The following is a 26,704-nucleotide window of genomic DNA, read 5'->3' on the forward strand; positions in this document are numbered from 1 at the left end:
TGCTCTACTTTCCAGCTACCTGGATAAAGCACTAAATAAACTTCAGTTAGTGCTAAACACGGCTGCTAGAATCTTGACAAAAAATTTGATAATATTACTCCAGTGCTAGCCTCTCTACACTGGCTTCCTTTTAAGGCTAGGGCCTGATTTCAAGGTTTTACTGCTAACCTACAAAGCCCTGGGACCATGCCTCAGGACTACCTGGCCTGGTGACGCCTTGCTGTCCCCAGTCCACCTGGTTGTGCTGCTGCTCAAGTTTCAACTGTTCTGCCTGTTGCTAAGGAACCCTGACCTGTTCACCGGACGTGCTACCCTGGCTGTTTTTGACTCTCTCTCTACCGCACCTGCTGTCTCTAACTCTGAATGCTTGGCTATGAAAAGCCATTTACTCCTGAGATGCTGATCTGTTGCATCCTCTACAAACATTGTGATTATTATTATTATTTGACTCTGCTGGTCATCTATGAATGTTTGAACATCTTGGCCATGTACTGTTATAATTTCAACCCGGCACAGCCAGAAGATGACTGGCCACCCCTCAGAGCCTGGCTCCTCTCTAGGTTTTTTCCTAGGTTCCTGCCTTTCCAAGGAGTTTTTCCTTGCCACCGTGCTTCTACGTCTGCATTGCTTGCTGTTTGGGGTTTTAGGCTGTGTTTCTGTATAGCACTTTGTGACATCGGCTGATATAAAAAAAGCTTTATAAATAAATTTGATTGATTGATTGATAGACAGGGAGACATTCAATATGTCCGTAAACACTCCAGCCAGCCTGTCTGCACATGCTCTGAGGACGCGGCTAGGGATGCTGTCTGAGTCAGCAGCCTTTGCGAGGGTTAACACGCTTAAATGTCTTATTCACTTTGGCCACGGAGACGATAACTTACAGTCCTCGTGAGCGGCGGTGGCCCGCATCGTGTTTTCTGTGTTTTCCTCAAAGTGGGTGAAGAAAGTGTTTAGTTTGTCCGGGAGCAAGGCGTTAGTGTCTGCGATGTGGCTGGTTTTCCCTTTAGAATCCGTGATTGTCTGGAGTCCCTGCCACATACATCTCGTATCTAAGCCGTTGAATTGCTACTCCACTGTGTCTCAGTAGTGACATTTTGCCTGTTTGATTGCCTTACTGAGGGCATAGCTGTACTGTTTGTACTCGTCCATGTTCCCAGTCACCTTGTTGTGGTAATGTGGTGGTTTGCACTTTCTTTTTTTTGCGAAAATGCTGCCATCTATCCACGTTTTTTTAATCCTTGTAGCTGTCCCAGAAGTGGTAGCAGCTATGGTCAAGAATTCTTGATGAGCGAGTATTGCAGGCGATGTGTTGATTAAACTTTGGTAGTCCCCAGCTACAATAAATGCGACCTCAGGATATGAGGTTTCCATTTTGCACATAGTCCAGTATATTTCCTTGAGAGCCATTGCGGTGTCGGCTTCAGGGGGAATATACACGGCCGTGACGACGACCGAAGAGAATTCTCTCAGGAGGTAATGAGGTTGGCATTTGATAGTGAGATATTCCAGGTCGGGAGAACAAAAGCACTTGAGTCACATAAATAATGGGTTGGTGTACTGTGCATTGGGAAACCCTCAGGGTTTTAGTATGACACCCCAACCCAAAACATTGGGTCCTCCCAAACTCTAGCTCTACCACCATTTCTTGGTCCTGTACCACATGGTTTCATAAAGTGCCCTTTAGATCAAATATGATTGTCCATTTCAATCAATTATTGACCACAGAGTGTGAATATATTTCTCAATTTCATTAAATCAACACAAAAGGTAAAATACGATTTGTATCAATAAAAGAGAGTGAGATAAGTATTAGTTAAAGTATTGTCGAAGATGATTTATGAACCAGTATTTTGGAATTCAGTGTAATGTTGAAAAGACAACCTAATACAATTAATAATTACAAATGAATAAAAACAGTCAAATAAAGGAGTCGATATAAACATGTCTGTTTTGTTCAATCTTTGTTCAGAGATTGGACAGAAGTCAGATTAAACAATGATGCCTGCATGTTTATAACGCTTTACATTAAGCTGTTGAAATACCACATAGCTGAAATATCTACCCTTTTGATAACATCTGATTAATTACCAATAACTTCACAGTAACTACACCTGTAACAAATATGGATCACAAATAAAAACATTTAATTAGCTATAGACTAACTGCATTGTATACGGGTAAGTGTTTCCCAAATGTTTTTCATTGACACACAGAAGCCAAAGTTATACAGGTGTGCTATCAGTGACAAGCAGAGCTAGAACGTTCTGCAGTAACAAAATTACACACTGTAGATGTCTGAGCCCTGTGTATGGCTCTTCAGCACAAGCAATAGAACCCTTTTGTAAAGTGATAACATTGTAAGGTTATATTACACTGTTTTATTTCAAATCAAACATTTAGCCAGAAACACAAACAAATTGCTTTTAGAAACTTAGTTCTGCAGCAGAAATAAAGAGGTCTAAATATGTGAAAAGAAGAAAATGAACACCCTCGGGCTGCACTTAGTTAAATTAAAAGGTGCTAGAGTAGGCCTTGATGCTCTTCCCCAAGCTCCCCTCACATGGCTTCTTTCGTAGTACCAGTGTGCTTTTATTTGTCCACTATGGGCCGGACACTACAGTGGGGTTCACTTCAGAGACACATTAAAAGATGGAAGCCTGTCCTTCATATTAGAAAAGTGAGCATGTTTCTCACTGTTTCCAATCCAAGTGCCAATGCCGTTTAGCAAACTCCAGGCAGTGCTATAGTCAGATGACATGAAAATAGAGCTCTTCGGCCATGCACACCAGCGGTGGATTTGGCGTCGAAAAACGGAAGCATATGGAGAAAAGTACATCATAACTACGGTGGTGCATCTTATGGGGCTATTTTGCTTCCACTGATCCTGTGGCCCTTGTTAAGGTTAACGGCATCATGAACTTTACCAAGTACTAGGACATTTTAGCCTAAAACCTGGTTGCCTCTGCCAGGATGTGAAAAACCTGTGGTTTAAATTGAAGAGGCCAGTCCATAGGAGCAGATGAAGGATATCAAGGATCTGGTAAGATTCTGTAAGGAGGAATGGTCTAAGATCCCTCCCATCATGTTCTCCAATCTCATAAAACATTTTAGAAAAAGGCTCAGTGTCGTGCCCATAATTTTCACTCCTTTTTTATATTTTTTGTATTACTTCTTAATAAAATCTTTCACTGAGCAATTGTATTAGTATAAAATAAACATTCTGCTGCTTGGATTACGTATCTTGGATGACGTCTTTCTCTGAGACCAGGTTGCTTGTTGCACCAGTAGGAGAATTATAGGGAGAATTTATGTTGGCAGTTAAGGGAAATAACAACAAAGGTTAGGACATTTACGTTAAAGGTTAGGAGAACTAAAACAACAAAGGTTAGGTAACTTTACGTAGCAGGTCATGTGAATTGGCATAAGTTTAGAATAATGGTTAGGGGATGTTTTAGCTAAAATGCTACAGTTGTCCCAGACGCAACCTGAACACGCAACCTGTGGATTGCTAGAAGGTTGCGGATTATGCCTACCTATCCTCCTCGACCAACCTCCCTACTTTCGTTGCTGTCTAAAGTAACTAGTCCATTAGGCCAGGCTGAATATTCTATAGAGCTTTCATCCAGAATTGTTAATAAGAGTTATATTGTCATGCCTATTACAATCGCCATAATTCTCTTATGTACACAATATAGAATAAATTAACTACAGTGAGTTTTTGTACATGCTTACATATTTCTTAAAACTCTAATGTAAGGAAAGCTTTGTACATAAGGCATAGAATATGTACAGACCTGGTCTAAATTAATCAGTATCAAACATCTTCTTGTCAAATATTCACACTTTGGCAACATAACAGATAGTATATACAAAAAATACAAATACAAACAAACTAGAATATATATGTTTATATGTATAGGTTTAATCTTTGAATAAAAAAAACGAAATAATATTAATTGATATCTTCAAGAAAAAAACTATGTTATCAAAACATGCAATTACAGAGCTTTTCAGTCCAGCCATTGCCATGTATCATCTATCTTTGGGGGGCAAATGACCTGTTTAGGGCCAAAGCTGTCCTTGTTGCAGGGTTCCTAGGACCAGACCGTCCTTGTACTCAGGTTCTCCCTTTTCTGCCTTGGCCCTGACCTTTGATCTGGGACCAGCTCACCTGGTCAGACAGCCATGAGGAGTAGAGACACCACAGTAAGCCCCACACAGCCCCTCTGGCCTAAGTTTTCTCTCTCCCCTCTACACTTTGGACTCGCTCTCTATATTAGCAATGTCACCGTTCCTCTCTGTCTGCTCCTCCAGCCCCTCTTCCTGGGTTACCAGGGTAGTATGCTTCTTCTCGCGGCTCTCGGGCTCCAGCACCCCCTGCTGGCTGAGCTTGCTGGCCACAGACCAGGTGAAGGGCAGGCGGATGCGGCAATTAATCTCAGCCAGCTCTCTGGCGCTGCAGCTGGGGGTGTTGGTCTCGTGGATGTCGTGGAAGCTGTTGTAGTCCACCTCGTAAAAGCCATCCTCCAGGGTGAGCACCGGCATGAAGCGGTAGCCCCACTTTATCTCGCTGGTCACATACGAACTCCTGGCCTGACAAGTCATCCCTGTGGGGACAGAGAGCAGACGGAACTTAGCCTCCTCTAGAGTTGACAAAAAAACACTGTCTAGTTGTGGATATGACTCATTCAATGTCAGAGTCATTACAACATAATGACACAGGTCTACCAGCACTTTATGAGCAATGATGTTATATCATGTTATCATGTTATTGTTAGGTGTTAGCATTGGCGATCTCTGGTTAGGGCCGTATGTGATGGGAGTGAGTAAGTTATTAAATGTCAATACAGTTGGACACTATAGCTGTGGAAAACTGAGCACTCATTAATATATACAGCCCTATCCAGTCCACTCAACACTCAGGGAGGGTTGGTGTATTGAACATACTATACAGAGACTATTAATAACTCTTAATTATGAACATAGCCACTAACCATTTTACCTTTCATGCAGCAGTACACTGTAATTGTACCTCAAGCACTTTGCCAAGATTTTATTGTCACATTAGAATGAATGGTGCTGCAAGGCTCTGTGTGTAGGGTAAGTGAAGCCGTCCTCTAATATATTTCTCAAGGAAAACAGCTTTCTCACTACTTAATAATTTGTTGGGTCAAATATAATGACATGTTAATAATTACTCTAGAAAGTGTCTGAATTCCTTGTCTAATTACAACAGAAAGCTAAATTCTTAGAGAACAGAATTAGAGAAATTTCAAGATGGCTGTTAAAAATATTTTTTCACGTGTTTTATAAGGAGAACTGTTTTAGAAGTGGAACTCCTAAAACATTAGATTAAAGACTTTAAACAGTAATTCTTACACAAGAAGAAGAGAGCCTATAATCATTAACCTCCTTTTGCCTACAGCTGTGAGTTAAGTGTTTTTTCTGATCCGTCAGGTTTCATAAGACATCCTAATAAGAAACCGTTAAACTAACACTGAATGACAAGCAATGTCCCTTTGACACGTGCAGTGCTGCAGGGCATCAAAATGGCACAATTATTGAGATTTAAAAATATTTCTAAGGTGGAGGGAGGTCAACAAGGCAATGAACATGCGATTAAAAAATAATTGGCGTTTTGGAGCAAATCCATCAACAGGATATTGAGTAAAGCGAAGAGACGGTATAAAGGACTATATCAAGAGTGTGTGTGTGTCTGTATCATGGTAGGGGAGGAAGGACTGGTACATCTCGTACTGCAGTTTCATTTGGCTGATGATGCTGAAAATGGGCAGCTCCAATGAGCAGCTGGTGCGCTGCAGAAACGATATGGCGTACCTTCAGGGTTCTAGCAGCATGGATGCTGAAGAAAACCTGCTGCTATGAGGTCTAACACATAGGTTTCTAAAACTACAACCCAGCCCAAAAAAGTATGAATTTACAGAAAATGTAAAAGAAGTGATATAATTATCCTGCTTGGAATGAAACTATTACAAAATGTTGTTTTCTTTCATGTCATACCCTAAATGACAAAAGCAGTCAGAGCTTTTCTTCTAATTCCAGTCCGCACAGTACAACACACGCATTTCATGGACTAAAACACTTCAATAATGTTTTCATTGAAGACATGCAAGGGGTGGAATCGGATATACATACAGTTGAAGTCGGAAGTTTACCTAGACTTAGCTTGGAGTCATTAAAACTAGTTTTTCAACCACCAGAAATGTCTTGTTAACAAACTATAGTTTTGGCAAGTCGGTTAGGACATCTACTTTGTGCATGACACAAGTAATTTTTCCAACAATTGTTTACAGACAGATTATTTCACTTATAACTCACTGTATCACAATTCCAGTGGGTCAGAAGTTTACAAACACTAAGTTGACTGTGCCATTAAACAGCTTGGAAAATTCCAGAAAATTATGTCATGGTTGTAGAAGCTTCTGATAGGCTAATTGACATAATTTGAGTCAATTGGAGGTGTACCTGTGGATGTATTTCAAGGCCTACCTTCAAACTCAGTTCCTCTTTGCTTGACATCATGGGAAAATCTAAAGAAATCAGCCAAGACCTCAGAAAAAAATTGTACAAGTCTGGTTCATCCTTGGGATTTCCAAATGCCTGAAGGTACATTTACGTTTTACATTTACGTCATTTAGCAGACGCTCTTATCCAGAGCGACTTACAAATTGGTGCATTCACCTTATGATATCCAGTGGAACAACCACTTTACAATAGTACATCTATATCTTTTTTTTTGGGGGGGGGGGGGGGGGGTAGAAGGATTACATAATCCTATCCCAGGTATTCATCTGTACAAACAATAGTACGCAAGTATAAACACCATGGGACCACACAGCCGTCTTACCGCTCAGGAAGGAGACGTGTTCTGTCTCCTAGAGATGAACGAACTTTGGTGCAAAAAGTTCAAATCAACCTTGTGAAGATGCTGGAGGAAACAGGTACAAAAGTATCTATATCCACAGTAAAACGCGTCATATATCGACATAACCTGAAAGGCCGCTCAGCAAGGAAGAAGCCACTGCTCCAAAACCGCCATAAAAAAGCCAGACTACGGTTTGCAACTGCACATAGTGACAAAGATTGTACTTTTTGGAGAAATGTTCTCTGGTCTGAATCAAAAATAGAACTGTTTGGCCATAATGACCATCGTTATGTTTGGAGGAAAAAGGGGGAGGCTTGCAAGTAGAAGAACACCATCCCAACCATGAAGCACGGTGGTGGCAGCATAATGTTGTGGGGGTGCTTTGCTGCAGGAGGGACTGGTGCACTTCACAAAAAAGATGGCATCATGAGGCAGGACAATTATGTGGATATATTGAAGAAACATCTCACGACATCAGTCAAGAAGTTAAAGCTTGGTCGCAAATGGGTCTTCCAAATGGACAATGACCCCAAGCATACTTCCAAAGTTGTGGCAAAATGGCTTAAGGACAACAAAGTCAAGGTATTGGAGTGGCCATCACAAAGCCCTGACCTCAGTCCTATAGAAAATTTGTGGGCAGAACTGAAAAAGCATGTGTGAGCAAGGAGGCCTACAAACCTGACTCAGTTACACCAGCTCTGTCAGGAGGAATGGGCCAAAATTCACCCAAGTTATTGTAGGAAGCTTGTGGAAGGCTACCCAAAATATTTGACCCAAGTTAAACAATTTAAAGGCAATGCTACCAAATACTAATTGAGTGTATGTAACCTTCTGACCCACTGGGAATGTGATGAAAGAAATTAAAGCTGAAATAAATCATTCTCTCTACTATTATTTTGACATTTCACATTCTTAAAATAAAGTGGTGATCCTAACTGACCTAAGACAGGGAATTTTTACTAGGATTAAATGTCAGGAATTGTGAAAAACTGAGTTTAAATGTATTTGGCTGAGGTGTATGTAAACTTCCAACTTCAACTGTATAAACTGGTTGGGAATGCCAAAATGGAGAACAGCAATATGTTTTCAATTCAGACCCAGCAATTACTCAGCTTTAGAAAGCCCCCTCCTGATCCTGAAACTGTACCAATCACTGTGTTTTTATTTCAGGCAGGGGAGTGGGCTACAGAGGATGTGAAGCCTTGAGATGGGGGCCTAAAACTGAGACATCATTAAAAGAGGGCTCACGGTGCAGGCCATAAGTACCAGTGCAGGCCATTGGTTTCGCCAGGCATAATGGGACCCATGTCGTCCAAAAAGTTGACTCAAGTTCGCCAAAAAGCACCTGGAAGCACCTGGATGATCATCAAGACTCTTGGAAAAATGTTCTATGGACAGAATATTCAAAAGTATAACTCATCGCATAAACAACTAGTTGGCCTGCTTCCGTATGGAGAGTGTTATTCCCAGAAACACGATGTACTGTGTGTGTGTGTGTGTGTGTGTGTGTGTGTGTGTGTGTGTGTGTGTGTGTGTGTGTGTGTGTGTGTGTGTGTGTGTGTGTGTGTGTGTGTGTGTGTGTGTGCATGGGGGAGGGGGGGGGGGCGGTGAAAGACAAACCTGGAACATGATTGTCTGGTGGACACATAACCACACAGTTTGCTCATCCTGCTGTGGATACATGTGTATTTGTGTTTGTGTTGCGTACTGTACACTAACAGCCCTCATATGATGGAACAGGTCAGCCGTGAAAATGGCCACAAGCTGTTCCTGATTTGCATCATGCCTTCCACAACCTTGCGACCCCTCCCCTCTCACCCAGAACAGTCTCCTTTACGTCACTGCTGCTTCGGCCTGTACAGGCCCTTGGGCTGAATGACAGGGTACCGCTCCGACTGTCCGTCTACAATTACTTCAGCCGAGCATGCTATACAGGCCACTGCCACAATAACACACAGTGCATGGTACACTAGAACAATTATTAAACTTTGAGTCTGGCCTCACAAAGTTCACATCTCACCTCTTTTTCCAAAGTATAGTACAGTTGTACCTTTAAATTATGGGGGGAGGGAGTGAATTGATGGTTTCAAATGTCACCTGTGGTACCACCTGTCCATGTTGATAAATCTGGTCTTGTATGTAGTCTACACGATATCAACTACTCACTTTCAACTTTCCCAAAACAATGACTTCCCTTGAATCTCCCATTTCTCTCAAACATTTTAGAAAAAGCTGTTGTGTAGCAACTCACTGCCTTCCTGAAGACATAAATTACGTATACGAAACACTCCAGTCTGGTTTTAGACTCCGTCATAGTACTGAGACTGCACTTGTGAATGTGTTGAATTACCTTATAATGGTGTCAGACCAAGGCTGTGTATCTGTCCTCGTGCTCCTAGACCTTAGTGCCGCTTTTGACACCATCGATCACCACATTCTTTTGGAGAGATTGGAAACCCTAATTGGGGTTTGTCCCTACACGGACAAGTTCTTGTCTGGTTTAGATCTTATCTTTCGGAAAGATATCAGTTCGTCTCTGTGGATGGTTTGTCCTCAAGGGTCCGTTTTAGGACAACTATTGTTTTCACTATATATTCTACCTCTTGGTGATGTCATTAGGGAACTCAAATGTCAACATTCACTGCTATGCGGACGATACACAGCTGTACATTTTGATTAAACATGGTAAAGCCCCAAAATTCGCTACCCTGGGAGCCTGTGTTTCAGACATAAGGAAGTGGATGGGGCAATTTCTTTTACTTTTAACCTCAGACAAAACAGAGATGCTAGTTCTAGGTACAAAGAAACAAAGCGATCTGCTGTTTGATCTGACAATTCATCTTGATGGTTGTACAGTCGTCCCAAATAAAACTGTGAAGGACCTCTATGTTCCTCTGAATCCTGATCTCTCTTCTGATGAACATATCAAAAAGATTTAGTTACTGTCACACTCTGATCTGTTTCACCCGTCTTTGTGATTGTCTCCACCCCCTCCAGGTGTCTCCCATCTTCCCCATTATTCCCAGTGTATTTATACCTGTGTTCTATGTTTGTTTGTTGCCAGTTCATTTTGTTTTTCTTCAAACCCACCAGCGTATTCTCCTGTCTTTCTCTAGTTCCTGCTATCTAGTTTTGACCATTTTGCCTGCCCTGACCATGAGCCTGCCTGCCGTTCTGTACCTTGTTAAACCTCCCTGGATTACTGACCTCTGCCTGCCCTGACCCTGAGCCAGCCTGCCGTTCTGTACATTTTGGACTCTGCTCTGGATTACTGACCTCTGCCTGCCCTTGACCTGTTGTTTGCCTGTCCCTCCTGTTTTTGTAATAAACTTTTGTTACTTTGAAACTGTCTGCTTCTGGGTCTTCTCCTGAACCTTGACAGTAATATTGCAATAATCATAACATTTTGTCCAAAAATGATGCAGAAAAGCTAATACTTCTAGATTAGACTACTGCAGTACTCTACACTCTGGCTACCCGGATAAAGCACTAAATAAACTTCAGTTAGTGCTAAGTACAGCTGCTAAAATCTTGACTAGAACCCCAAAATGTATTACTCCAGTGCTAGCCTCTACACTGGCGTCCTGTTAAGGCTAGGGCTGATTTCAAGGTTTTACTGCTAACCTACAAGCATTACATGGACTTGCTCCTACCTATCTCTATAATTTTGTCCTGCCTTACATACCTACATGTACCCTACGTTCACAAGATGCAAGCCTCCTTATTGTCCCTAGAATTTCTAAACAAACAGCTGGAGGCAGAGTTTTCTCCTCTGGAGCTACATTTTTATGGAATGGTCTGCCTATTCATGTGAGAGACGCAGACTCGGTCTCAACCTTTAAATATCAACTGAAGACTAATTTCTTCAGTAGATCCTATGAATGAGTTCAATCTGGCTCAGGGGTGAGAAGGTGAATGGCAAGGCACTGGAGTGATGAACTGCCCTTGGTGTCTCTGCCTGGCCGGCTCCCCTCTCTCCACTGGGATTTTCTGTCTCTGACCCTATTACGGGGGCTGAGTCACTGGCTTACAAATAAAATAAAATAAAACTAGTACTCGGTCTCTTCCATGCCGTCCTTAGGAGGGGTGCGTCACATCGTGCCAGGCTTTTTTCGCTATACTCAACTTGAGTGGGTTGAGTCACTGACGTAACCTTCTTGTCCGATTTTGCGCCCCTCTCGTGCTCGTGCGGTGGAGGAGATCTTCGTGGGCTATAGTCAGCCTCGTCTCAGGGTAGTAAGTTGGTGGCCTGTTCATATCCCTCTAGTGTTGTCCGGGGGTATCGTCTGACAGTGCCACAGTGTCCCAACCCCCCCTGTCTCAGCCTATAGAATTTATGCTGCAATAGTCTATGTGCAAGGACGCTAGGGTCAGTCTGTCCTATCTGGTAAAATTCCCCTGTCTTATCTGGTGTCCTGTGTGAACTTAAGTATACTCCCTGTAATTCTACCATCTCTCTCATTCTCTTTCTCTCACTCTCTCTCTCTCCCCTCCTGGAGTACCTGAGCCTAAGGACCATGCGTCAGGACTACCTGGCCTGATGACTCCTGGATGTCCCTGTCCCCAGTCTACCGGTTCGTGCTGCTGATCCAGTTTCTGCTGTTTTTCCTGTGCCTATGAAAACCTGCCCTGTTCACCAGACGTGCTACCTTGTCGTGCTCTGGCCTGTTCACCGGATATGCTACATTGTCCCAGACCTGCTGTTTTTGTCTCTCTCTCTCTCTCTCTCTCTCTCTCTCTCCCTCTCAACCTCTCAACCTCTCTCCCTCTCAACCTCTCAACCTCTCAACCTCTCACCTCTGAATGCTCAGCTATGAAAACCCAGCTGACATTTACTCCTGAGGTGCTGACCTGTTGCACCCTCTACAACCACAGTGATTATTATTTGACCCTGCTGGTCATCTATGAACGTTTGAACATCTTGAAGAACGATCTGGCTTTAATGGCCATTTACTCTTATAATCTTCACCCGGCACAGTCAAAATAGAACTGGCCACCCCTCAGAGCCTGGATCCTCTCTAGGTTTCTTCTTAGCTTCCTGCTTTTCTAGGGATTTTTTCCTAGCCATCGTGCTTCTACAGTACATCTGCATTTGTGCTGTTTGGGGTTTTAGGCTGGGTTTCTGTATAAGCACTTTGTGACATCTGCTGATGTAAAAAGGGCTTTATAAATAAATGTGATTGATTGAATGCCTGACCCCTGTAGTTACCTCAACATGTAGAGATTAGAAAGACTGATGCCCTGTGCACTCATGCCCGGTGCGTGTCCCCATCTGTCGGGGCATTGGGGGACACATAGTAAACTGGTTGCACAAATATGGAGAGCACACTATTGAAATTCAAGAATTACCAGGAGCAGGACATCAGAGCGAGGAAGATTAAGAAGTTTGAGCAGCACTCCAATGACTACGAACAAAATGAGGTGTATCTGTGGAGAGGGAATCCACATTGAGGACACGCAGTGATGTCAGAGACTACCCAAAACAGGTTACCCTACCTCCACACTTAAGTGCATCTTCTCTTGATGCAGATTCGGATTACAGCTATGATTCCCATGGGAGTGGATCTTTTTTAGGACGCAAGCGAGGGGGAAGAGGATACCCTCAATGGCCCAACAGGGGTCAGCAGCACCACGGACGTGGAAGAAGTGTCGGAGGGGCAAGAAGAACAGAGGAGCAAGGCTACTATTGGACACGCAGTCAGAATGCCTGAGTGTGATTAACCTTTCTTCACGTCCCATCATCACTTCATGTGAGTTGGCCTTGAGTAAGGGTTTATCTTTCATCCCCACTGCATCATGTAATGACTTTGACACCACAATAGAGTTTCAGAAATTATTTCCAAATGTGGATGTGTCAAGTATGGGTGAGACGAGTGTTCAGACTATGGGTGACACAATAGAGAATGACATTTCCCCCAGAACGAATACCCCTTTTTGAGCCAAATCCACCTAGATACAGAAATCCGTCGCTAGAAACATACTGCAGATTGGTGGAAAAAGATGTCTCAGATTTTGAATATTAAAATGAGAATACAGAGTCTGCAATAATCTCCCTAAACAGAGACAAGCATTGTATGTTTTAAAAAATGATTCCACTTTGATAGTATGTAATGCTGACAAGGGCGGAGCTGTGGTGTTGTTAAACCGTGATGACTATGTGAATGAGATCCGGGGACAATTGAACAACACCACTTTCTATCTGAAATTGTCACGTGACCCCACACCACTGTTCAAAGATGAGATTCACTGCAAACTGAAGTCTCTTGTGGAAAGTGGAGACATTATGATAAAATAATATGAGTTCATGAAAGTAGACTATCCACTCAGGAGCTTTATTCATGCCAAAATCCACAAACTACTGGATAAGCCACCAGGGAGACTAATCGTGGCCTCCATTGGCTCATTGACTGAAAATATTTCTGCTTTTGTAGATTTCTTTCTAAAACCCAGTGTGGTGTCACTCTCACCCTATTACGGGCAAGGCCATTAAGATTAAGGGCATCATGTTCCACAAAAAATGTGATGTACCTGATCAAGCGTATTTGTGGTCTATGCTATGTAGGAAAAACAAAACGAGCTCTGAAAACAAGGATAGCAGAACACAGGAGTAATATGAGGACTCTTGACCAGAGAAACCCTGTGGCTGCACATTTCATGGAGGCTCTTCACAACATTAGCTCTTTGAGATACATTGGCATCGAACATGTTAAGACTCCTAGGGGGGGAGAGATACTGATAATTTATTATTGAGAAGAGAATTGTATTGAATTCACCATTTGTGTACCATGTCTCCTAGAGGTCTGAACCAAGAGTTTGATATCAGACCATTTCTTACATGAATATGTCACTTTGATTTGTCTTGCCTTCCAGGTAACCCACTTGGTCATTTTGTAAATACATATTATTTTCTGGAACTACTACATGTACCCATCTCATTGTTATTAAATTATTAGAGGTGCACAAATTGCTTTTGCACCCACCATGCGCAATGGTCATGTGAGGTGAAATGTGTATATTTTGGGATGTGAGCACTCAATTTGTTTCACCTGATGAAGATCCGTTTCGGATCGAAACGTTGTCACTAAATCAGTGAATTGGGAGCTTTAACAATGTGCGGGCCTTCTTGTTCTTTAATAGTATTCTTTATTAGCCCAGCACCTATGTTTTTAAGGATGTGCGTATGACCACAACATTTTCTATGCATGTTGAGTCTGCCAGAAAGTAGTTACGGCAGTCAGTCAACCCGCAAAAACCCTTCCGTCCCCCTCCATTTACAAATCAGCCTGCCCCTTCGCAAACAGTCATTATCGAATTAGACAAAATGGCAGAATACTGTGTGCACCCTTCTGCCCAAAGCCCTTCACACCTGGGGGGTTTGGGTCAGGGTGAAAAGTGCATCACCTTTTTCTAAATGTTGAGCTAATTACAAGGGTCAGACAAAAGGCAGTAATTGCTTGGGAAAGTAGTATTGGATGGGAGTAGCTGTAATTATTGTTTAGTCTACATGCAAGATTAGTTTACCAACATGTACAGGTGGTACCACAGATGACCTTTTAAGCCATCAAACCACAGAATGCCAAGATGAGGACAAAGGGGCCAGCCCCCTCCCCCAATTCAAATACATTATTTTTACCTTTTGTTATTCTTTGACACCAGTCATGACAACATTTCAAGAGAGAGTTGACAACCACTGTTCTCTACCTTAACACACAGCCCGGAAAGCAGTACATGCACGCAAGCCTGTATCTCCACCTGTACAGCCTGTATCTCCACCTGCATTGTCATTAGAGGGTTTATATATTCAGTGACAGAATATGAGACAACCATGTACCACATGGCAACACCATATCAAAGTATTGGCCATGTCAAAAACAATTAAAGTAGAACTTGTGCAGTACAATAAATCTTTGTCTGTAAGAACAAAGTCCTCGCCTAAAATAAAGCAACCACCCATGTGCAAAGTTGGTGGAACATAATATCTAATAGATATTGGCTGGTGTGGCCTGCTGTTTAGATAATACTGCTTAAAGGGAAACTCCACTCAAAAGCTGTCACGCCCTGATCTGTTTCACGTGTTCCTGTGATTTTTTTCTCCCTCTTTCGTTTATTTACATTTTTACAGGGACAGTGCACATTAATCAACGTTTCAGTAAAAGTGCTGGTTTTAGCCAGCCGGCTAATTTTCAACCGCAGTCCCCGGGCAAGTTATTAAAAACATTGTTGATTGTCTCCACCCACTCCAGGTGTCGCTTATTTTCCCCAGTGTATTTATCCCTGTGTTTCCTGTCTCTCTGTGCCAGTTTGTCTTGTATGTTAGTCAAGTCAACCAGCGCGTTTTCCCCGTTTTGCCTTTTGCTTTTCTCTTTTTGATAGTCTTCCTGGTTTGGACCCCTGCCTGACTCTGGACTATTTTCCCGCCTGCCTGCCCTTCGGTACCTTTTGGACTCTGAACTGATTTTGACCTTTTTGCCTGTCCATGACCATTCTCTTGCCTTACGCTATTGGATTAATGAATATTGTAAGACTCCAACCATCTGCCTCCTGTGTTTGCATCTCGGTCTCGCCTTGTATCATAAAAAAAACAATATTTTGTTCATTAGTATTTTGTTTATTAGTACATGCCGGCAGTCAAGTTTTTAAGATATTGGACTTAAAAAGCTAAGCGTCTCCGGCCACGTCATCATGATTATGCAAAATGCAGAGAGATCACTCAAGTTTCACCCCCTCTCTCTGTCAGTCTGTCTTACACAGGCACACTGCAGTTGCCATGGCAACCGCACAAACCACTGCAAATGATTGTATGGTTGCTTAGAGAGAGCAATAGAAGCAGGAGGAGGGAGGACTGACTTCTCCTTATGTTCCAACAACAAGATGGGGAATTAGCCATGTCTGCAGCTCTGTGTTCATGTCTAACTGGAATATTCACTGTACTGTAGACACATACTGTAGAATAGGATACAGAGAGCACTGCTCTGAAGTATTACCTGTATAATCATTTGGTGTGTGCTTATATTTGTCCTATTTCAAACAAGTGTGTATTATACACATTTCAGAATTGGAAATGTTATTTCTGCATATTCAAACTCTCCCTGAGCCACCCTCAGCAATTAGTGTTAAGTGCTTTGCTGAAGGGCACATAAACATATTTTTCACTTTGTCAGCTCGGGGATTCAAACTAGCAACCTTTCAGTTACTAGCCCAATGCTCTAACCACTAGGCTACATGCTGCCAGTAATGTGCAGTAAAGTTAGGCAGGGTAGGTGAAAATAAATGAAAAAGGAACTGTAATGAAAAATAAATAATTATACATTTTATCAATAATTTGCCTTGTTTTTTCTGCATGATATAATTGATTTCGGAACTAGTACAAATTAGCATTGATGTGGTACAAAATGCACATGGAGGCCAGGTGAAAGGCAGCCTCGCCATGTGCCTTTCTTCCGCCCTTCAAACTCCAAACTTGCGCATGCATGTTTCTACCTTATACTGCCTGCTAATGGACACATAAAAAAGCAGCCAGAGAGCTTTACTGCCTTTCATGTGAACATTTAGCAACCCATTTAGAGACTGGGTTGGTCTATGATGGAATTTTCAATGAATCTGACGTGCTCTTCCGTGTTCTGCAGAACAAAGTGATGGATATGGGTTTCTGCTTTACCCGTATCAGCGACACAATGAAAGCAATAGAATGGCAGTGACAAGATTTTGAGAGTTTCTATGAGCGATTTGAGCAGAAATGCAATGAACTGTAGTAGTAAACCTGAGATATTAACCACTGGTATTGATTTGAGTGTTGAGAAAAGGGCAAAATGCAGCAAACCAGAAGCCTGCTTCTATATTGTATCTCTACACTCTTTATTTCCACATCATCAGTCCATCCACTTACCGAAGACTAATGTGAATGTTTGACTGAAACAGTTGACTGTTTGACAGAATGACCGCTGAGACATTGAAGCCACACAATCCCATTCTAACTTTCTGTAACGTATTTACTATGGGTACAACAAAATCTAACCAGAAACATCAACCAACCTATCAGAATAACCTGTCTGCTATTCCTATAACTCAGTACTTGTGGCCATACATGTGCTTCCCATGTTTTCTGAGAAGGAGAGTAATGACAGAATAATGTTCACGGCTACATCAACATGACGTAAAAGCTATCAGGCCTCCGCTCCTCTGAGGAGCAATAGCCAATTGATTTTGTAGCTTCCATTGTATTGTTCACTGCTAATAATCCATCATTATGTTATGAATGAGCATATATTATGCAGCCATGTTGCTTGCTGTGGTAATCTCTCAGAGAAACATAGACTAACAGATGTATGTTCATTGAACCGACTCGAAAATAGTTTAACCACCACTTCATCATGTATACAGCGTGACCACTGGCTCCTGTCAGATTAAGCACTTGATGTCTGCCAGGCGTACCATCTGACTCCACTGCCTGTGCTGCAGCTACGAATCTTGTCACTGAAAGCCACAAAGCTTAAAATATTTCTATCTGACTGGTTCATTCTGATACCAAATCTGACTTTATTTGAACTATACACCTTTCTCTTTACTTTACTGGTATGCTAGATATACGGTATGCTAGGTACAGTATCAAAAATAAGAGTGAAAAATCAGCTGGGATGCGAGTTATGGCCTGCCGACTGCCACTCCAAAGTCAGCCAGCCAGTATAGCCATCCTCTCTTGGACAGAAACAATGAACTGCAGTATATTGGGAGCTAGATGATACACCAAACCCAATCAGTCAACTCCTTAACACCGTGGGTCCTCAAATAAGAGGGTAAACTTATTTATTAACAGCTGATAAAGACCATTGGAAGATTAGAATGATCAAGCATTTCCTGCTGCTTCCATTTCTAAATGATCCCTCTCATCATTTTCTGAGAAACCTTTTGTTGTAAACGCCAGCAGACTTGAGAGAAGGAAAATGTTCATTGTGAAAAGGCTTTAGTTTTTATGAGAGAAGATATTGCACATTTTACAACCCACATAATTACATTGGTATTTTAATGCTGTTTTATCATCAAAGTGCTGACATGCTTTAAACCAACCTTGGCTATATCAAATTGAAAATTACAATTGTAAAAGAACAAAGTAATAGGCGCAGAGGTTTCCCCTTTCAAAATGCAGGTTGACATTTATTGGCATGATTCTTATACAGGAGGCAAAAGCTGAGCGATTTCCTCTAGATACTAGATGGGACAGCTCCAAAGTTAACATTGGCTATACAGTATACAGTCCCTTGAAAAAGTATTCATCCCCTTTGTGTTTTTCCTGTTTTGTTGCATTACAACCTGTAATTTAAATTGATTTTTATTTGGATTTCATGTAATGGACATACACAAAATAGTCAAAATTGGTGAAGTGAAATAAAAAAAATACTTGTTTCAAAATATTAAACAAAATTAAAAATGGAAAAGTGGTGCATGCATATGTATTCACCCACTTTGCTATGAAGCCCCTAAATAAGATCTGGTGCAACCAATTACCTTCAGAAGTCACATAATTAGTTAAATAAAGTCCACCTGTGTGCAATCTAAGTGTCACATGATCTGTCACATGATATCAGTGTATATATACACCTGTTCTGAAAGGCCCTAGAGTATTCAACACCACTAAGCAAGGGGCACCACCAAGCAAGCGGCACCATGAAGACCAATGAGCTCTCCAAACAGGTCAGGGACAAAGTTGTGGAGAAGTACAGATCAGGATTGGTTTATAAAAAAATATCAGAAACTTTGAACATCCCACGGAGCACCATAAAATCCATTATTAAAAAATGTAAAGAATATGGCAACACAACAAACCTGCCAAGAGAGGGCCACCCACCAAAACTCACAGACAAGGCAACGAGGGCATTAATCAGAGAGTCAACAAAGAGACCAAAGATAACCTTGAAGGAGCTGCAAAGCTCCACAGTGGAGATTGGAGTATCTGTCCATAGGACCACTTTAAGCCATACACTCCACAGAGCTGGGCTTTACAGAAGAGTGGTCAGAAAAAAGCCATTGTTTAAAGAACAAAATAAGCAAACATGTTTGGTGTTCGCCAAAAGGCATGTGGGAGACTCCCCAAACATATGGAAGAAGGTACTCTGGTCAGATGAGAGTAAAATGTATCTTTTTGGCCATCAAGGAAAACGCTGTCTGGTGCAAACCCAACACCTCTCATCCCCCCCGAGAACACATTGGCAGGGACTGGGAAACTGGTCAGAATTGAAGGAATGATGGATGGTGCTAAATACAGAGAAATTCTTGAGGGAAACCTGTTTCAGTCTTCCAGAGATTTGAGACTGGGACGGAGGTTCACCTTCCAGCAGGACAATGACCCTAAGCATACTGCTAAAGCAACACTTGAGTGGTTTAAGGGGAAACATTTAAATGTCTTGGAATGGTCTAGTCAAAGCCCAGACCTCAATTCAATTGAGAATCTGTGGTATGACTTAAAGATTGCTGTACACCAGCAGAACCCATCCAACTTGAAGGAGCTGGAGCAGTTTTGCTTTGAAGAATGGGCTAGATGTGCCAAGCTTATAGAGACATACCCCAAGTGACTTGCAGCTATAATTGCGGCAAAAGGTGGCTCTACAAAGTATTGACTTTGGGGGGGGGGGGGGGGGTTGTAAGGCAAATAAATAGGAAAAATGCCAAGGGGGGTGAATACCTTCACAAGTCACTGTATCATAAAAATGTATGAACACTAAATGTTTATTTTGGGTGTTAATATAAGGTTAGGGTTAGGCATAAGGTTAGCAGTGTGGTTAAGGTTAGGGTTAAGGTAAGGGTTAGGTTTAAAATCAGATTTTATGACTTTGTGGCTGTGCCAGCAGAGCTGCCTCCAGTACATGAGTCATCCCAATATGCCAACCTGCTTTCAAAACAGCTTCGCTCATTTGACTAATTGACATGTATCTGCTCATATCGGCCACAAAGACAAGAAAGGAGGAAATTGGAAGACGGAGGAAAGGAATTGATTTGTTTGGCCTGCTCTCCAGAAACAAGCCAGAGAGCTACAAGATGAGTCAAGAATCTGGGGACAGATAACTCTCAGAGCAGTTTCATAGCAGGATCATTTCTAGTTTACTCTTTGACCCAACCTTTAAATGGGCCTGTTTTGAGTGGATGCATTCAAGCTCCCATTATCAAATGCCCTTTTTCTTAGGATTTTCCTTCTGTTCTACAAAAAAACAACAGTATCAGCCCAGAAACTGCAGCGCAATGATTTCTCGCATTACAGCAACGCCAGACAAACTCTCACTGCACCCTGTGCGATTTAAAATAGAAAGTTGCAGTCAGACCTTCCCTGGAACACAATATTGAATGTGATTTACAGACAAACAAGCACACCTCCTGCTTTGAATAATAATGTGCAACAAACAGACCTTACTCTTCAGCTCAATTGTCTAACTCTTCAGCTCAAATCACACAAGCGCAGTCACACAGCATACAATACGACACCTTACACCCTACAACGCTTAGGTACCTTTAGAACCGCTTTTCAGGGATGCCATCTACAGAAATATTGTTCCAGAAAAAATCCTGAATGCAAATGTCCTTAGTGTGTTGGCATTTTGTTGGCAAAAATGTTAAACAAGGCCCTGTGTTTTGAATGTGTGTGCACAGCCTCTGACAAGCTGCCAAATTCAATCATGTCTATCCCTCTTCAGGGCTTCCCTGTTACAGTAGGTCCCTGTGTGATGTGTTGCGTTGGAGCTGTGCAGTGGAAGGCCCTATGTGCCTGATAGAGAGTGACTCACTCACATTAATGTTACCTCACTAACTCAACATGAGAATTCACAGGCCGAAGCACGCGTGGAGACCTGCTTCTCACCCCATCAAGTCACTTAGCTGCTTTTCTGCTGCCTCTGAAAAGATAAAGTCCCTCAGCCTTAGCAAATCCTCGCTGCAGCTCCTTTGAAACAGTGTTTAAATTGATAAAATGCGTGTTTGTGTTTACTCTGTTTATTCTGACAACCATGTCTTGCTTCCAAGGTTTTGTTTTGTCTGAGTGATAGTCAAGGAGACTCAAGGTAAACATAACCTTCAAAGAAAAATAATTTGAATTCCTCCCAACAACAGGATAAAATTGTCTTCTAGCAAGATGCACAATGCATCTGGTATCTGGACTGGAAATAATTAGTCTGGAATTCTGGAAAGGAATTGCACTTGATTTCAGTAACACACGGACATGCACTGAGGACAAGCCAAATCAAATGCTGCAAAGCTAGACCAACCAACAAATAGCAATTTGAGGCAAGAAAAACATATTCACCTCACAATGGATACAATGAATACCTGTCTTGTGTGTATGTTTGTGTTAAATAGTTTGTGTGTGTACTAAGTGTATGTTTTTTCATATAAATGCCAAAGGAAAGAAATCTGTGCTATCTGTAACACCTGGCTGGCTGCACTGTGCCTCTTAGTTTTATTCCACACTGAACACTCTTTACTGCTTGTGTAATCAGGCAAAAGTGTCTGCAGACAGTGCTTACAATGGTCCATGTGGTTACACAACCAGTGACGCACCAGCCTTTTCCTATTGGTAATAACGTCTGATCTTTTTTGCATCTCCCACACAATAAGCTTATTGTGCAGCTGATAACCTAACAAAAGGCGGTGGGGCAACCCCATGGTGCACATACAGGGCCGGATTAATGCAGGGGTTTACTGGGGCTGAAGACACTGGGGTCAGGCCCGTGGGGGGCCCAAGAGGCAGCAAAAAAAATTAAGAAATAAAACATATAGACAGTATATATTATACTGTATATATTAGATACGTAGTGTATATATATATATTTTTTTTTACTGCAACCACAAACCACAGGAGGATTCAGGAGCCCGCTCTAAATGAGTATATACAGCTTGCTGCTCCCTGCTGCCGCTCTGGTAGATGGGTGGAGAGGAGGTAGGGGGCCCACGTGGGTAACCGGGGGGCACTGCCTTGATTGTGTAACTGATTAATACAAATAAAATAAATAAGCTGCATAATAAATGTGACTGGTCAATTGTGTGAACCAGGGGCTGGGCCCAGGGGGCCCCTAAAAAAAGTATATATTTTTTATTATTAATATTATTTTTTATCCAATTATAGGAGTTTGCTCCCAATGTTCAAAATACACCAGATAGCATAATTTAGCCACAGAGGATCAATAGTTTCTCAAAAATAACTGTGGATAAAATTTTATCACAAGCGGCGCATACAGGTAACTGCCAGAATAAAGGAAACACCAACATAAAGTGTCTTAAAAGGGTGTTGGGCCACAATGAGCTGCCAGAACAGCAAGTGTACCTAAACCATGCCAGGAAAATGCACCCCACACACCATAACATAAACTTTGTATCCCTCATTTACTCAAGTGTTTCCTTTATATTGCCTACAGTTGGGAAGGCCCGCAATTTGGGCAGCATTTGCGCCAAATATACAGCTTGTTGCATTGTGGGCATAGACATATAATCCATAGAAGGATTTTGGGACTACTTACCCTGGTGTTAAAGTCATGGGTACACTAGCAATGGCTGCCAGTCCTGACTTGAATGGGAACTGCCATCTATGGATTATATTTCTATGGTTGGTTGCGGCTGTCTGTTTACCCTTTTCAAATTTCAAAATACCATCGCTGGAAAAACATACAGTTTTGAAAGCAAAGGCCTACCGCTGAAAAGAGAGTAATCTGTCTGTAGAACTAATATAATTTAAAAAAATTCTCAACAACTCCCAATTTTTTTCAAACAGCAGCACTGTTTTCAAAGTAGCTCTTCTTGAGATAGGCTATTGCCAAGAGGAGTGCATCGGCCATTACCATGAGTAGTAGCCTATGGTTTCTGCTGTGTGTTGCTTCATTGGCCTGGGCTATTGTTTGTTAGAATTTAAGACCAGATTGATCTCAGTTTGTCAGAGTAGTCACTCATTTTGGTCATTTGTGTGGTATTAAAAAAGATTCTGTCATGTAAATGACATAGAATTGCATGAAATGCGTTTTTAAAAGGCAATTTTTTTGGGGGGGAGACCCTGCTAACAAATATTCCATATGTGTGGAAATTCAAAAAATGCTGTAGCCTATGCCACATCACAAATGTTATTATGGCTTTATTATAAAAGTTGTTCTTCTTCAACAGTGAATTTACTATATAAAAAAAGCCCTGGGCCTATGATTTCATAATCTGGCCCTCTGCACATAAGGGCTGAATCTAGATTATTTGAATTATATCACCTTGTCTGTTTTCGCTCATGCCTTTCAATGACTCCCTCTCAAACCTCAGTGGAAAACAAGGTAAGAAGAAAAGGAGAGGAGACAGCACACATGAATTCATTATTATAATAAGAGATGAAACATCCTTGTTCACTTTGCATAATCCATGAACTACTAATGCAAATCAGTGGTAACATATGATTGAACGATGAGCATGGTCTTTGCTACTGTATAAAATTACTAGAATTATTGTCATAGCTAATACAACACCCAAACACAAATTAAATATGTATTATCAAACTGCAGAAAAGTTTCAATTTAACTAGGTGAAATCTGCTAATAAGGAAACAAAGTGAAGGAAAAATTGATTAATTACACCTGTAATTTATATGTTTGACACTGCTTACCTGTAGCCTCCACCATGCCCTCCAGAATGACCACGATCTCCAGGTCCTCTTTGTCAAGGTGGGCCTGGGAGATCTCCCAGAAGGGGCTGTTCTGGTTGATCTCATGACAGATGATGAGCGGGGACACCAGGAAGAGCCTGTCGTCCCCTGTGTCATAACCCACATTCATGTCTGTCTGGTTGAGGGGTATGAACTCCCCTTCCTTGGTCTGCTTGGACTTGATTAGCTTGGCCCTGATGGAGGCCTCCACGATGTGCGAGTTCCGAAGGTCCCCCACCCTGAACATCAGGCACAGCCGGCCATCCCTCACGGAGATGACAGCGTTGGTAGAGAACACCAACGTCTCCGCCCGCTTCTTGGGCTGCGAGATCTTAACAAACATGCAGCCCACCATGAAGGCATTAACTATGGACCCCAGCACTGACTGAATCAACAGCAGAAGGATCCCCTCTGGGCATTGGTCTGTTATAACCCTATAGCCATACCCTATGGTGGTCTCCGTCTCTATGGAGAAGAGAAAGGCTGAGACAAACCCATTGAGGTTATTGACACAGGGAGTCCACTGGTTGTCCCCTATGTGTTCCAGGTCACCACGAACATAGGCGATGAGCCACCATGCGAAGCCGAATAAGAGCCACGTCACTGTGTACACCAAGACGAAGATGAAGAGGTTGAACCTCCACTTGAGGTCCACCAGTGTGGTGAAGATATCCGTTAGGTACCGATAGGTCTCCTGGACGTTGCCATGGTGGACATTACATTTGCCGTCCTTACGGACGTACCGCTGAATCTTCCTCTTTGCTCGCACCTGGTCCACCAGCTGCTTGGGAAGGTCCTCACAGGCTTGCTTGGGTAGCTTGGGCTTTCGGATGGTGATTGCCGGACTCTCCACATCCTGCTCCATTGGGGCTTTAGAAGGAGTCAAGCCTACAGGAAGAGAGAGAAGACAACAAAACAAAAAGGGCAGGTAAGATTACTGTTCAACTAATGAACTGCACAACCCCACTGGGCACAAACTGGTTGAATCAATGTTGTTTCAATGTAATTTGTAAATCTATTGTGACGTGGAATCTATGTGAAAAATAATCCTGTGGTTGAAATTTTAACCACAGGATTATGTCATCATGGTAAACAAATTTCATCATAGATAAACCTTAAAATATGACAAAGTATAAAATATGTTGAAATTGTACCTTTAAAACAACGTCAGATGTTATAACTACTGTCAGAAAAAAAACAATAGGCTGGGAAGCACCTCCTACTGGAGAATTGATCTGTCTACCTAAACTCCCATCTAGGGAGTTTAGTCCATCCCTGTTTAACTATGATATTTGTCACTGACTATTACCAATGTGCTATCGGGAGAATGGTGGTGAGAGAACTCCACTTAAAAAACTAAATAGATTCACTGTTGCTATCAAAATCATACCAAAGGGTAAGTTTAATAGAGCAAATTAAACTTGACCATACTTTATCACTCATTGTAACGTCTGCGTCCAACTCACACTCCGAAACACTTAGATCCCCGGAACGCAGCCCACTTTCCAGCTCACTCTCCAGATCCCAATCACTGGAATTTTAATCACCTGATCACACACCTGCATGTCATCATCCCACACTATTTAGTTCAGTTCCTTGCACCCCATCACTGTGAGGTATTGTTTGTTTTGAGACACACTTTTTCGGAGCTCTGTTGTTTCTCATCATCCTCTCCTCCCGTGTATGACAGTTTTTGCCTGCCTCACTCACAACGCCTATTCCCTGCCTGTACTGTTGCCATTTTTGGACCTACCGTGTATGGCCTTCTGCCTGCCCCTGGACCCAGCTACCTGCCTCCTCCTATGGTCCCTTTCATTAAACACCTGCTGCGCTCTGCGCTTGAAACCAGCTCGCTGTCTCCCTCGTGTTCATTACACTCATACAGATGAGGTCAGAAGTTTACATAAACTGAGGTTGGAGTTATTAAAACCATTTTATAAACCACTCCATAAATTTCTTGTTAACAAACTATAGTTTTGGCAAGTCGGTTAGGACATTTACAATGAGGGAAAAAAGTATTTTATCCCCCTGCTGATTTTGTACATTTGCCCACTGACAAAGAAATGATCAGTCTATCATTTTAATGGTAGGTTTATTTGAACAGTGAGAGACAAAATAACAACAAAAAATCCAGAAAAACGCATGTCAAAAATGTTATAAATTGATTTGCATTTTAATGAGGGAAATAAGTATTTGACCCCCTCTCAATCAGAAAGATTTCTGGCTCCCAGGTGTCTTTTATACAGGTAACGAGCTGAGATTAGGAGCACACTCTTAAAGGGAGTATTCCGAATCTCAGCTTGTTACCTGTAAAAAAGACACCTGTCCACAGAAGCAATCAATCAATCAGATTCCAAACTCTCCACCATGGCCAAGACCAAAGAGCTCTCCAAGGATGTCAGGGACAAGATTGTAGACCTACAAAAGGCTGGAATGGGCTACAATACCATTATTCACAAATGGAAGAAACACAAAAGAACTGTTAATATCCCTCGGCCTGGGGCTCCATGCAAGATCTCACCTCGTGGAGTTGCAATGATCATGAGAACGGTGAGGGTTAAGCCCAGAACTACATGGGAGGATCTTGTCAATGATCTCAAGGCAGCTGGGACCATAGTCACCAAGAAAACAATTGGTAACACACTACGCCGTGAAGGACTGAAATCCTGCAGTACCCGCAAGGTCCCCCTGCTCAAGAAAGCACATATACATGCCCGTCTGAAGTTTGCCAATGAACATCTGAATGATTCAGAGGACAACTGGTGAAAGTGTTGTGGTCAGATGAGACCAAAAGGGAGCTCTTTGGCATCAACTCAACTCGCCGTGTTTGGAGGAGGAGGAATGCTGCCTATGACCCCAAGAACACCATCCCCACCGTCAAACATGGAGGTGGAAACATTATGCTTTGGGGGTGTTTTTCTGCTAAGGGGACAGGACAACTTCACCACATGAAAGGGACGATGGACGGGGCCATGTACCGTCAAATCTTGGGTGAGAACCTCCTTCCCTCAGCCAGGGCATTGAAAATGGGTCGTGGATGGGTATTCCAGCATGACAATGACCCAAAACACACGGCCAAGGCAACAAAGGAGTGGCTCAAGAAGAAGCACATTAAGGTCCTGGAGTGGCCTAGCCAGTCTCCAGACCTAATCCCATATAAAATCTGT

The 26,704-nt window shown here is 42.2% G+C and overlaps 1 protein-coding gene across 1 annotated transcript in view; it reads right to left on the reverse strand.

The window, feature by feature from the left end:
* Positions 1-1,974: 1,974 nt before the first annotated feature.
* Positions 1,975-26,704, reverse strand: part of LOC106567685 (G protein-activated inward rectifier potassium channel 2) — a 115,297-nt gene continuing 90,567 nt past the window's right edge. The window contains exons 2-3 of the mRNA XM_014137260.3: positions 23,499-24,425; positions 1,975-4,610 (exon numbers count right to left, since the gene is read on the reverse strand). Coding sequence (XP_013992735.1) covers positions 4,255-4,610; positions 23,499-24,425 — 1,283 coding nt within the window. The 3' untranslated portion in view covers positions 1,975-4,254. The remainder of the gene's footprint in view (positions 4,611-23,498; positions 24,426-26,704) is intronic.

Source organism: Salmo salar, chromosome 13, assembly GCF_965601325.2.
Source record: "Salmo salar chromosome 13, fSalSal1, whole genome shotgun sequence".
NCBI classification, from domain to species: domain Eukaryota; kingdom Metazoa; phylum Chordata; class Actinopteri; order Salmoniformes; family Salmonidae; genus Salmo; species Salmo salar.